Source organism: Heptranchias perlo, chromosome 13 (genome assembly GCF_035084215.1).
Source record: "Heptranchias perlo isolate sHepPer1 chromosome 13, sHepPer1.hap1, whole genome shotgun sequence".
Lineage (NCBI taxonomy): Eukaryota > Metazoa > Chordata > Chondrichthyes > Hexanchiformes > Hexanchidae > Heptranchias > Heptranchias perlo.
Window position 1 is genome coordinate 54,463,041 of NC_090337.1, and position 13,728 is coordinate 54,476,768.

Consider the following 13,728-nt stretch of genomic DNA (forward strand, 5'->3'; position numbering starts at 1 on the left):
GGGGGGGGGGGGAGGAGAGGAGGAGGGGGTCCGACATTGGGGGGGGGGGGGAGGAGGAGGAGGAGGAGGAGGTCTGACATTGGGGGGGGGAGGGGGAGGAGGAGGAGGAGGAGGAGGAGGTCCGACATTGGGGGGGGGGGGGGGAGGAGGAGGTCCGACTTTGGGGGGGGGGGAGGAGGAGGAGGAGGAGGTCCGACATTGGGGGGGGGGGGGGAGGAGGAGGAGGAGGTCCGACATTGGGGGGGGGGGGGAGGAGGAGGAGGAGGTCCGACATTGGGGGGGGGGGGGGGGGGGGGAGGAGGAGGAGGAGGAGGAGGAGGAGGAGGTCCAACATTGGGGGGGGGGGGGGGGGAGGAGGAGGAGGTCCGACATTGGGGGGGGGGGGGGGGGGGAGGAGGAGGAGGTGGTCCGACATTGGGGGGGGGGGGGGGGGGGAGGGGGAGGAGGAGGAGGAGGTCCGACATTGGGGGGGGGGGGGAGGAGGAGGAGGAGGTCCGACATTGGGGGGGGGGGGGGGGAGGAGGAGGAGGAGGTCCGACTTTGGGGGGGGGGGAGGAGGAGGAGGAGGAGGAGGAGGAGGAGGTCCGACATTGGGGGGGGGGGGGGAGGAGGAGGAGGAGGAGGAGGAGGAGGAGGAGGTCCAACATTGGGGGGGGGGGGGAGGAGGAGGAGGAGGTCCGACATTGGGGGGGGGGGGGGGGGGAGGAGGAGGAGGAGGTCCGACACTGACCAACTTGCCTTGTAAGAGCTGGTTGGTCACCCACCCCTCAACCCGCCTCCATTAAAACCGGAAGTTGGCGGGTTTTACATTTTTTTACCTTCCCACCCGCCCCCAACCCACCCGTTGGTGGGGTTAAAATTTACGCCGTAGAGATTCAAAAGTGTTGGTTTTCTTTTTAAAAAGATTATTTACTGCCACTGACCCGTGGAACTTAAGACTTGACTAAGTTCAAATCAGAGTTAGTGGAGGTCAACAGCAACATACTTATTAAGAGCGTTCTAATCAGAAAGTTAAGTTTCTGCAGTTACAAACCTGGGTTCACACCACTCTGGATCACCCATCAGCTTAATTGAAGTATCAGAGACCCGATTGTGGATCGTGTGTATCCGCTCTTAGCTGAGTAATGATGTGTGGAATAAAGAGGATGGTGTAGTTTTTTTCCCCCCAAAGATTACACTGGTATTATTCGGCACTTGGGCTGAATACTTCTCAAGTTTGACAGCTGAGGAAGACTTTCAAATAGCCTCAACAACACCAGCCTGTTCAATCCTTTCACTGTCCTTAATTATACTTACAAAACAGAAAAGTTACACATCTCATGATTTTTTTACTACCTGCATTCCATTAACCTTTGCAAATATCTCATTTGTTCTTAACTCTCATCACGTTTACCATGTTTGGGTAAGTGCGGACATTTGCTATCACACTGAGGTTTGCTGTAGGTAGACTGGTGAGACAATCAGGTTTGTAACTTCAGAAATTTAAAAATTGGATTAGTATTTTAGTAACTGGAGCTACTATGCCTCTGCTAAGGGGCACACAAGGCACAGGTCTGCATCCCTGATGTTGCATGTGGCAATTTTTTTTTTAATCTTCAGCCAGGCAATAACCAAAGGCTGTGCAATCCCCAAAGAATAAAAATATTGATGAAGTGTTAATGCACACTACTCTGGATCATAGAATGATCAGCACAGAATGAGGCCATTTGGCCCTTCGTGCCTGTGCCGGCTCTTAGAAAGAGTTATCCAATTAGTCCCATTCCCCTGCTCTTTCCTTTTACCCTGCAAATTTTTCCTTTTCAAGTATATGTCCAATTCTCTTCCAGTGGATCACTCATCAACTTCATGGAAGCACTGTCGTGGGCCTCAATGCAGATCATAGTGGTTAATCTCCGCTGGTTAATGGTGTGTGGAGGAAAGTGAGCAGGGTTCTACCTTTTTCAAAAAGAATGCTTTTAGTGCAAAAGTTAACGGAATATGAGCAGCACTGAGAATTTCAAGTAATCTGCTCAAAATTTGATTTGTTCCATTTCAGTCCAGGACAAAACAATGCCCAAAATTCAAAATGATCAGCACCGAGATATGAACGTTTTAGGTGTTTCAAGTAAGTGAAGGCAAACAGACTGCCACATCTAGTGAAATACTATGTGTGCAGCGCACTGGAGCACTATATCCTACATGGTAGGATACAAGTGTCCATCGCTTCTTCCAGGCTGTCACCTCGATCACAGTTTCCCCATCATGCAGAGGTACAGAGTGGAGACCACGCACTGCCTCATAAGGAAGGGCAAAAAAAAAGAGCGAAGATCACCTTAGCTCAGCTCCATGCAACTGGTTTCAGAGTTACACCAACGAAGACCCGGGAGTAGGTTTGCAACCTGCCTGTGGATAGTGTGTGATGACCAATAGAAAGGGGACAAAAAAAACTTTAAACAGGGAGTCTAACCCTCATGTTCATAGACTAAATCTGAGTTTTTACCTCACTTCCACCACAAACTAATAATGAAAATAATAAGGAAAAATTCCTGATAAACACAGCAGCTCCGACAGCATCCATGTTAATGTTTTGGTTGGAGATCCCTCATGTGAACTTAAATAAGAAAAGACAAGTCCCTATGGCAGACTATTTTGATTAGACTTATAAGGGGGCTCGGCTGCATTCTTTTTTCAGTTTTTACTGAAGGTCAATGCTTGAAATTTGAACTGTCTTTTCAGATGTTGAAAGACCTGCTGTGTATTTCCAACATTTGCAGATTTTCTTTTAATGACATGCTGTACAATTAAGTAGTTTGTTACAGATTAGTGCTAAGGCTTAAACCTGAAGAAATGTACCAAAACACAACTTGAATATCTATTCCTGACTGATATGAAAGTCATCAGTTGAGTCCTTATCCATGAACTTGTACCATGAACAGCTGTCATATAACTGGGAAACAATTTTGGAGTGATAACCTTTAAACAGGATTGCTGAGGTCCAAAGTAGATCACACCTGTACTTGGCATGTGCACTACCTGCATTGGCCCCAGCCTGCTATTAATATCCATTTACCACTAGCAGCTGGGTCCATTCTGCATTCATCAATCTGACAGCAGGGATCATTTCAGTTCAGAGGAGATAAAATGCTAAGTAACAGTGCAGCAGCAGCTTAAATTCAGGCAATGAATATGAACGGTCATGCAGATGTATCTATTAATGTGTTGGGGTAGGACTAGGATGGTCACACGGACCACTGCTTCAATAAAACATTAGGTTGTAACAAAGATTGAATGGTGAGAGTCAGTAAACAATACTACTTTTGCAACAGGCCATCCAAAATTATAGGCATGCCATGCAAATACTATTGCCATCATTCCCAACTCACTACTTTTTCCAACATAAGACATAATCATTTAAATGAAACACTAGGACATGACTTTGTGAAAATAATCCATCATGTTAGTCTGATGGAAGATTAATTAGCCCATAGTGAATTATTCTTCCACTCAATTGCATACCAGAGAATTCCACCATAGAAATAGCATTGTATATTCTATGCGTGTTTATTTGGTAGACAAATCTTCAACATGCAACCTTATGAATCAAGGGTTTTTTCGGAACATTGTCACCTTACCCCTCCACTACTGACGTGGTAATAGTGGTCACCAAGGTAATTATTTTTCATGTGACCCGAAACAGTGGCCATCGGCGTGCTATTTAACCTTGGAGGGCATTACAGCTGAACCCACTCCTATCCTCACTAAATGCCCATACATGCGCACTTTCTAGCAGGGGGCACGGACAGTACTCGACTCCAAGAACTCTGCCCAGTTTTTTTCTCCTCCGCATTCACTTGGAAGCTTGTTGCACTCAACTGTCAGAGACTAAACCTCAGACAGAGCACAGAATGAACCCAATACCTTCCTGGTCTGTATAGCTCAGCGTCACACCACAAAGCATATTTACCAATATGAGCTGCTAAGGGCTCCCTACTAGGAAATAATGGAGCGTAAAGATTCAGTGAACATGGTACAGATTTGGAGGGCCAAATCTCAGGCAGCTGCGCAAAATGTGTTGCCAAAGTAAACTTCATGCTCCTCATATTAAATGAATACATGTCTGAAAATTGCCATTAGGTTTTATTTGATCAAATCAAATCTGTGGAAAGAATAAGCTTGATGGGCCAAATGTTCTTGTGCTGTCTCTCTCTCCATTTATATTTAAATTTGCACAACAGTAATTCAGTTAATTGGACTGTGTGGGCTGGGGTTTCAATTCTTAAGAGTCCAATATATCGCAATGAGAGTCCTGAATGCATGCGGAATTGAGCTGTTGCACTAAAATCTAATAATAAAGCAATTGAGTGGAAAACATGAAAAATGCATCGCACTGAAGTAGATATTAGAATCAGGCAAACAAAGAGAGCATAAAGTTACCATAGATCTCTCTCGAAGACATTCCTGCACAAAAGCATAAAAGACAAAAAATAAGAAATAAAAAACATGAATAGATGAAGAATAAAGTCAAATTTAAAGCAAACAGTATCAAGCTGCAGCCACATTTAACTTAATAGTGTACATAGTACTGTGTTCCCTCTGACCTTAGAGCCTGTGGCACTCAAATACAGAAAGCACCCATTTGTAAATCAAATCAGCTGAATGTTTCAGGACAGAAATTCTAAAGTTGTGGGGAAACAACATTAAATCAAACACTATCACCAGTTTTAAACATTCAGATCAAATAATTGAGCAACTTTGAGCTTTCTTTCAGAGCTCATTTCACTTGAAATCCAACCTGGACTTAACTCCTGGTAGAAATGAAAGTGTACTTCTTTTTAAAAAACTGATTTAGATTGACTTGCACAATTCCAGCTTTCTAAAGCCAATTAAAATCTGGAATATTTTTTCCTCTTCCCCCTTCTGCATAGTATCTGTCAACCACAATGTAGGCAGGCAGATGACCTGCTCCGTAATCAGTCACTTGAAAGGGGGGGGAGGGGTTAAAGTACAAGTAATCCAGGTTGACCTGGTGCCAATTCGTCCTTCTCTTGTTTGGCAGCAATATCCTCTCCTTCGCTCAGGTACAATGGGATGATATGTCAGAGATTCAAGGCCTAGAAGTCAACAGTCAGGGGAATTGTGGGTTCACACCACTCTCTAGCACAGTACCACACGGACTGCAGCGGTTCAAGAAGGCGGCTCACCACCACCTTCTCGAGGGCAATTAGGGATGGGCAATAAATGCCGGCCTTGCCAGCGACGCCCACATCCCGTGAACGAATAAAAAAAAAGTACGATCATGCATTTAAGCAAATGGATTTTGTTTCAAGCTGCTTTTATATACTTAATTCATAATTTTTTCCCCATGACCCAGAAACACTGTTCCCTTTTATTCAGTGAAATACTGAATCAACAAACAGTTTTGATATTTTTGCAATCCTAATTAACTTTTGTTTCTATTTTTAACTTTTTAAACAAACAAATCGACCGTTTGCCCATAAAGCAAACAATATACAGTAAAGAAGTCCTACTTATTCTCAGGCTCTTCACATGTCAAGAGGAAACACAAACCATGTCAAGAAATATCAAATTCAATTAATCATCCTCCATAATATTTGCATGTCTCCAACCTAGTACAGTATCAGATTCATGTTGTAATGCACACATATTGCAACAGGAAGGGAGTTTATACAAACAAGCTTGAAGTCAATTCTCCACACCAGCACAAAGAAGGTGTTGTTTTCCTGTTGTATTAGAACTAAAATACTGGATTAAACTTCTGTATGTCTCCACACAGACTCCACAGGTAAATTCTAAACGTAATATTACACTCAAATTTGTCCAGAAACAATGGAGAAAACTAAATTATAATGGAATCTTATAACAGGCAACAGATGGGAATGAACCAAAACAAATGGCCGATTGAAAAACCAGTAATAGTAATCAATTTACCACATCGAAGCTGAGGAGTTAACCCCTTCACGGCCACACTGTACATTGAATGATGAACTGTAGCGGGATCACCAATGGCTTGGAATTCTTACATTCGTGAAGAATACAAGGCAGCTTTTTTTAAAATCACAAACTGCTATTGAAAATGCAGAAACCCATGTTCTTGAAATATCCAATTGCTGAGAGAGCAATTTTGTTTGAGGTAATGAAGAAATATCAGCCAATCGCAGTGCACCTGTAATGATCTGTTAACACTTCTCAAGCAGCTAATGAACCACTTAATACATCTCCAAAACATTATTAATGTGGAGTGCACAAGCGTGATAGAGAATGGCTCAAGAGCAACAATTTTTTTTTATTTGTGATGATGGACTGCAAGCATTGCAACAGAATGCAGAAGATTTTCAGGGCAAGGAAGAGCCCCAGATACAGAGAGAGGCACTCATGGTAACATTCACCATCTACGTAGTCACAAAGACTATGTGGAGCTGCTAGGAATTGTGGACAAACTTATATCGTGTAAGGAAGAGCAATAAGGTAATGCCTGAATGTTACACAGGACACCCCACACATGAGGATATTATGCAGTTGTGAAACACTGAGGAAATTATGCAGTTGTGTAAGATATATTTTAAAAACTGTAAACGGAAAAATGAAGAATTGGCAATGAAAAGATCAAGATTACACAAATTACATGATACATAACGTGCTGGGAAGAGAAAGCACCACAGGTAGCAATTTCCATGGGTCAACTCACCCTGTCTCAATCCTTACCACTTAATGCAGAAAAAGACAAAACTGGCAGGTAATAGAAGGATCCAGAATGCAACAGATGACAGAGCCCGTGAAAGTTCTGAAACGTGTGAGGAAACGATCACAAGTCTTTTCCGAAGAGTGTGCATATATCACGGTTTGGGCTTTCTCCCAACTGTTCCCGATTGATTACATAAAAATAGTGGTTTCCATATGCAGACCGAGTCTCTGATGAACTGAAACCTGCATCCTTCATCAGTGCAGAGAGTGGTGTAGCATGCCATGGGACTAACAACTACCACTTAATTACAATATAAGCTACTGGAGAATACATGGCATGCCCATGATCTTCCTTAAACTCCAAAAGGCAGTAGCTACCACACCACCAGACCATGAGGTTCTAGCAAATTGATGAACAAGCAAGATAATTTCACAGAAGTAGAAATACACAGTAAGCTACCACTGGTACAAATACTTAGAACACAACAATGATAGAATCAGCCCACAAGAGGTTAACGTATGCTGTTTAGTACATATTTCTTACACCAGCCCACTTATCTGTAAAGCTTCTGGATGAAACAGGCTTCCAGTGACTTCCCGATGAGATTGTTGTACATAGCAGGTGCAAAATCTCTGCCCACTGCAGAGCCCAGTTGTTAATTCGACTGAGCTCAAACTGCATTAAAGTTGAGCAATAACCTTAATGCTTAGAGAAGCCTTTCCTGTCACAGCTGTTAATGCTGAGCCATTAACTATCTTTCTCTCAAGCATGATCCCTGATGGTTCAGCCAATTGAAACAATGAATTTAATTTACTGTCTCAGATCCACAGACTTGAATTCATCAGCATTTCAAAGAAATATTGCCCAGCCACCAAGCAAACTTTGACTTCATTAGTTACTGAATAGAAACAGTGGCACTAACAACAAAGACAAGCTGCCTCCCGTTGAATTGTTCAAAGATCTGGCCCTCTTCTCATATAGGTCACTTCTCCCAGAGGGACAGAAGAATACTTTTCCAGCTACAGCTAGCTGAAGCCAATTTTTTTTAACACTTATTTCTAATCATATGAAAAATATACATATAAATTATAAGTTTTCATTGTTTGATGTGGGACAAAAACCTTTACTTGCACCAAGGACCTGGAAGGCACAGTGACTTGGGAGGTTATAGGAACACGCAGACCTTGTTCTATGATAGAATTCAAATAGTCTATTATTAGCACTGTTACTGCATCTGTCCACAAGTTGCAATTATGCACGTAGAAAGACTTGTATTTATATAGCACCTTTCATGACCTCAGGACATTTGAAAGTTCTTCACAGCCAATGAAGTACTTCTGAAGTGTAGTCACTGTGTAATGTAGGAAACATGGCTACCAATTTGTACGGCAAGCTCCCACTAACAGCAATGTAATAATGACCAGATCATCTGGTTTTAGGTATTGGTTGAGGGATAAATATTGGCCAAGACACCGGGAGAACACCCCTGCTCTTCTTCGAATAGTGCCATAGGGTCTTTGACATCCACCTGAGGGGGCCACGGTGAAAGACAGCATCTCCAACAGTGCAGCACTCCCTCAGTTCTGCACTGGAGTGTCAGCCTAGGTTACATGCTCAAGTCTCTGGAGTGTGACTTGATCCCACAACCGTTTGACTCAGAGGCACAAGTGCTACCAACTGAGCCATGGCTGACACATAATAGAACATGTGATGAAAATGCAGTACTCATGTGGATAAGAAAGAACGGACTTGCATTTATATAGCACCTTATCACAGCCTCAGTACTTTACAATAAATGGATAACTTCTGAAGTGCAGTCAAAAGTTATTACTTAAGCAAACATAGCAGCCAATTTTCACACTGAAAGATCCCACAGACAATGATGGAATGACCAGATAATCTATTTTGATGGTGTTGGTTGAGGGAGGAATGTTGGCCATGACACCAGAAGATCTCCATACTCTTCTTCAAACATTGCCATTGGGCTCTTTTACATCCACCTGAACGTCTCATCCAAAGAGGGCAACACTCCCCATACTGAACTAGTATCAGCCTATGGTTATGTGCTTAAGTGCATAGTGGGACTTGAACTCACAACCTTCTAACTCGGAGACACAAGCGCTACCAATTGGTCCAGCTGGCATTTAAGCACAGCTGGCAAGTGTGCTTACTCATAATGTCCCATCTGTCCTCTTCACAATGCAAGAACAAAAAAACTCCACCCCAACCTGAAGCGGAACAGCCGCCAGAAAAAAGGCAGCGCCCATAATTTCATTAAGCGCCAGCAGAGAGAAACTTGATGAAAGTTAGTTTATGATATAGCTGTGGAAGCACAGGATGAGTCACTGAGTACTGGTTGTGAAAAGGTGGTACCTGCTGCACAAATCAGTAGGTCTGATGAGAAGATGGCTCCAGCAATGTCATGCACGAAGTGGTACGGAAACACTCAGTTGGAACATGTCAACAGCACATCACCATCACCCAGGCCTACTCCAGTAAGTGCCTCTGAAAGCTGAGTCCACATCAATTCCAACAAAGGACATCCTGCACTGATGTAGGTCTACCATGGCTCAATGAAGATACAAAGTATCTGTCCCCATACAACTTGCTAGTTGGCCATGCAATGAACTCGTCAGCAACATCAAGCAGCAGCTTCACAGGAAGATTCAATGTTACAAGCCTCACTTCTGGTGACAAAATTAACGTAAGGACACGATATTGCTGCAGAAAATAGAAGAGTACTTCATAAAGTACTCCCCCTCAACTTTCTATTCATTTTGTGTTAAAACTAAGCCGTTTGTTTTTGATGGTATGACTTTTGGCAGTGGAATACCAGTACTGCATTCATTTAAGTTTACAAGTTGATTATTTCTCTTTCCTGTTGGAACGGAAGGGCCCGTATTACTGATTCCATTCAGTGAACACTTCAACGGAATTGTTTAAAATAATCAGCAATAATGAATCTCAAATGCAATTTCATATGGGTCAGAATATAATTTAACATGCAAAATGCCTGTTAAGGATGAGGACGATATTTAATTCCTCCTTTCTTGAAGTACATCAACTGGCTTGCTTGATATAGTGCACCCTTGTTCTTTAAGTAAAATTTTTGTTGTTTGTAGGCAGCATATAGTGGGTAATTTTGAAGGGGGCTTTTCTTGATTTTGCTTAGAACAGGCCCAGCACAAAGACTAACATATTTATAACACATTCCCGCACCTGCTCCCACCATCACGGAAAGAACGCAGTTACCTTCCTGCCAATGTGTGCAATCATTCCTGACAGGAAATGGAGTACTGCTTTTTACAGTTAACACAATTAAAATAACTTGGTGAATAAGGTGCTACATAACAGATAGCAAATTATCATTAGCTTTACACTCATTGATGCACAAGTGAAGAACTTGAGATGGATTACCATGAAGGCTGATCCAGAATACTGGAATCAGCAATCTTGAAGTGCACACTCCAAACAATTTACAAGTGACAGGTGCACATTAGAAGAGGTGATATATATTAGCAGATCTCTTTGTAGCTTACATTAAGTCAGGTGATATGTTGTTTTATAAAAATAGAGGCATTAAACAATGGAATGCACAAAGTATTATTCAGCTGGTTATGGTGGAGTTGTGTCCCTTTAAGCCCACAGGGTCTAATTATTAAATAAACAGCGCTCAGATCATTGACTTTAATTGTTGTTGATCAGGGAACTTTGCAAATTTGAATGGACATGAGACTTTCAGACTCCAGCTCAGAAGCACACAGCATTTTGTTGTGCATCTTTAATGAAATGTAATGTCTGCACAGGCTGACGTACTGGTATGTCTAGCACACATTTCTGGTCACACTTCAGGTGTCACTCTCAAGTTTTGATGTTATACTTCAAAGAAAGGTATCAGCCAACCAAGGATTGCTCCAAAAATGCCACACATTCTGTATGAGCTCACTGAATGTTTACTTCAGAACAGCTGCTTCTTAATTGGCCTTTGCATCAAACTAATATTTGCTTAATAGCAATTAGACACTCACCTTAAAGGAAAACTTTAGCAGAAGAAACTTTTGCAGTTTATATATAAGTGCTCCTATCCTTTATGAAACAACATGTCTTCTGAGTTAACATGAGCAGCACAATGGGGATTGTAAATATAACAAAACAAATTTCACATCATATGAACAAGGAAGAACAGCAGACATCACTTCAATACTAACGACTGTACCTCTTTTAGCCAAATAGGAGATACTGTTGGCTATTGCTGCAGACTTTTCTTCAGATTTCAGGAAAGCAAAATGGGAGTAGTCATCCACACCATCATTAGCTGTAACAAAATGTGGATTCATTAAAGATTTATAAGGAGCACTGTCTAATTCAACCTACAATTACACATTGTTAAAGGACATGTGACCAGGTCCCATAAAAGTCTATTCTGTAGAATGCTAAAAGTTCAATCTGCATGACAGAGTTAAAGATGCGCAGCACACAATTATCAGCCTAAATTATCAGTACTGCTATTTTCAAGCAGAAATATTTAAATACATTCTTCATACATGACTCAAGAGCACACACAGGCAGACAACATACCTATTCCCCAATCTCTGCCAATGGAAAGTTCAGTTAAAGATTTCAAACTGGATGCAACTGACTCACATTTCATACAGTATCAAATGAATGATCAACTCCAGGTAGCAAAATCATTTACTTTCCTCTTTTGTTTTCCTTTTCTCCCGCTCCATCAAGAGTGCAATATTTGCACGTTAAAGCTGTGCCGCTCCATAATTTCCGATTCTCAGAGTACTCCACACATGGAGTACGCTAGTCTAGTCTCCATCAAAATTGATTTAATAATCAATGCTGTGGAACAATGGCCAGTTCAGCAGGGTAACTGGTGCCCACAGTGCTGTATGCCTGCAAGGAGTTGATATCCTCAGTGGAGGAGGGAAGTGAAGCTTCTCTAAAGAATAATTTGTATTTGTAGATTTAACTTCCTTTTAAGCGGTGGGTAGCTTAACAAAGACAAGCATTATTCTCAAAAAAAATGAAAAGTAACAAGGTTCTGTAGATTAATATCAAAACATCTGCGACCAGCCCAAAACACTGATAACTCTTACCATCTGCAGACAAATCCAGGTACTCTCTCTCAGAGCTGAGAATCCTGGAATTGATTCTTGGAACAATAGTCGGCTGATTCATTATGAAATCAACAACATCTTGGTCATTGCTCAGTTCCCCCTGGAAATGACAACATAATTTTAAATTACTGAGAGAAAAAGTAAGAAAATACAAAGAATATACATTTATATAGTAGCAGCTTTCATGACCTCAGGACATCCCAAAAGCATTTCATAGCCAATTAAGTATTTTTGAAGTGTCATCACTGTGGTAAAGTAGGGAAATGCGGCAGCCAATTTGCACACAGCAAGGTGCCATAAACAGCAATGCGATAAATGATCAGTTAATCTGTTTTAGTGATGTTGGTTGAGGGATAAACTGAGTGTGTAATTGAAGCATACTGCTACAAGTAAAAGTTACAAAAATGCGCGAGTGCGTGCACGCGCGCGCACGGAGGGGAAGCAAAATTTAGGAATTACAATGGTAATCTCACTAAGCATCTAACGCTTCATTAATATAACTAATAATCCAAAGAATTTCTCACTGATATCCAACATTTTCATTTTCAAATTGCATTTTCTTGGGCAAGGAGTTAACAATACCACTGATGCTATTTGACATACCGTTTTTTCAGTGTTTTACAGGGGATAATTTATGAAGATTAAATCATTTCAGCAGTGTAATTATTTGGTTCTTCTGAGTTGACTTTTTTTTTAAATGCAGATTTTTTCTAATTCCACTGAAAATCTATAAATTTAAATCAATCATTTCAGGTTGCTGTTATCTGAAGACCAATAAAAGTTTCTGCAAGCAAATTCCCATGAATTCAACTTCAAATCAGACTCAGAGCAAAACTATAAAAGCACCAAATCAATATCAGTGCAGCATTTTATCTCATGGAAACACTACATACAGTTTATCTCAACGATGAAAAAAGGAAATGGGTCCTCTCCTAGGTGTTAGCTCTAATTAAATCAGTTCTGACATTACCGCTAAAAATATAGGATGAAGGACTTGTTATGTGGAGAGACTAGAGAAGTTGGGATTGTTCTCCTTAGGGCAGAGATGTTTGAGGGGAGATTTAATAGAGGTGTTCAAAATTATGAGGGGTTTTGATACTGAATAAGGAGAAACTGTTTCCACTGGCAGGAGGGTCGATAACCAGAGGACACAGATTTATGATAACCGATGTAAGTTGTTGTTGAGATGAGAATTTTTTTTTTATGCACCGAGTTGTTATGATCTGGAATGGATGGTGGAAGCAGATTCAATAGTAACTTTCGAAAGGGAACTGGATATATACTTGAAAAGGAAAATTTTGCAGGGCGGTAAAGACCAGGGAGTGGGACTAACTGGATAGCTCGTTCAAAGAGCCGGAATAGGCACGATGTTTGTGCTGTATGATTCTATGATAAGGAGGCAAGAAATGAAAATATTAACATTACTACAGCATGTGCAATCAATGTGCAATTTGCATCTCACTGAAAATAATATACCTGAACCACCAACAGCATTCCCAATGCATCAAACCATTTCATAAGAACATAAGAAATAGGAGCAGGAGTAGGCCAATCAGCCCCTCGAGCCTGCTCCGCCATTCAATAAGATCATGGCTGATCTGATCCTAACCTCAAATCTAAATTCATGTCCAATTTCCTGCCTGCTCCCCGTAACCCCTAATTCCCTTTACTTCTAGGAAACTGTCGACTTCTGTTTTAAATTTATTTAATGATGTAGCTTCCACAGCTTCCTGGGGCAGCAAATTCCACAGAACTACTACCCTCTGAGTGAAGAAGTTTCTCCTCATCTCAGTTTTGAAAGAGCAGCCCCTTAGTTCTAGTTTCACCCATCCTTGGGAACATCCTTACCGCATCCACCCGATCAAGCCCCTTCACAATCTTATATGTTTCAATAAGATCGCCTCTCATTCTTCTGAACTC

At 41.5% G+C, this 13,728-nt stretch overlaps 1 protein-coding gene across 2 annotated transcripts in view; it reads right to left on the bottom strand.

Annotated features, from left to right (window-relative positions):
• The window catches only part of uggt1 (UDP-glucose glycoprotein glucosyltransferase 1), a 124,210-nt gene that overhangs the window by 77,951 nt on the left and 32,531 nt on the right, over positions 1 to 13,728 (bottom strand). Inside the window, exons 19-21 of one of the 2 annotated variants that reach the window (XM_067995511.1) lie at positions 11,788 to 11,908; positions 10,899 to 10,997; positions 4,414 to 4,437 (exon numbers count right to left, since the gene is read on the bottom strand). In XM_067995511.1, the coding sequence (XP_067851612.1) occupies positions 4,414 to 4,437; positions 10,899 to 10,997; positions 11,788 to 11,908 (244 nt within the window). The remainder of the gene's footprint in view (positions 1 to 4,413; positions 4,438 to 10,898; positions 10,998 to 11,787; positions 11,909 to 13,728) is intronic. The other variant, XM_067995512.1, reaches the window with a different exon arrangement.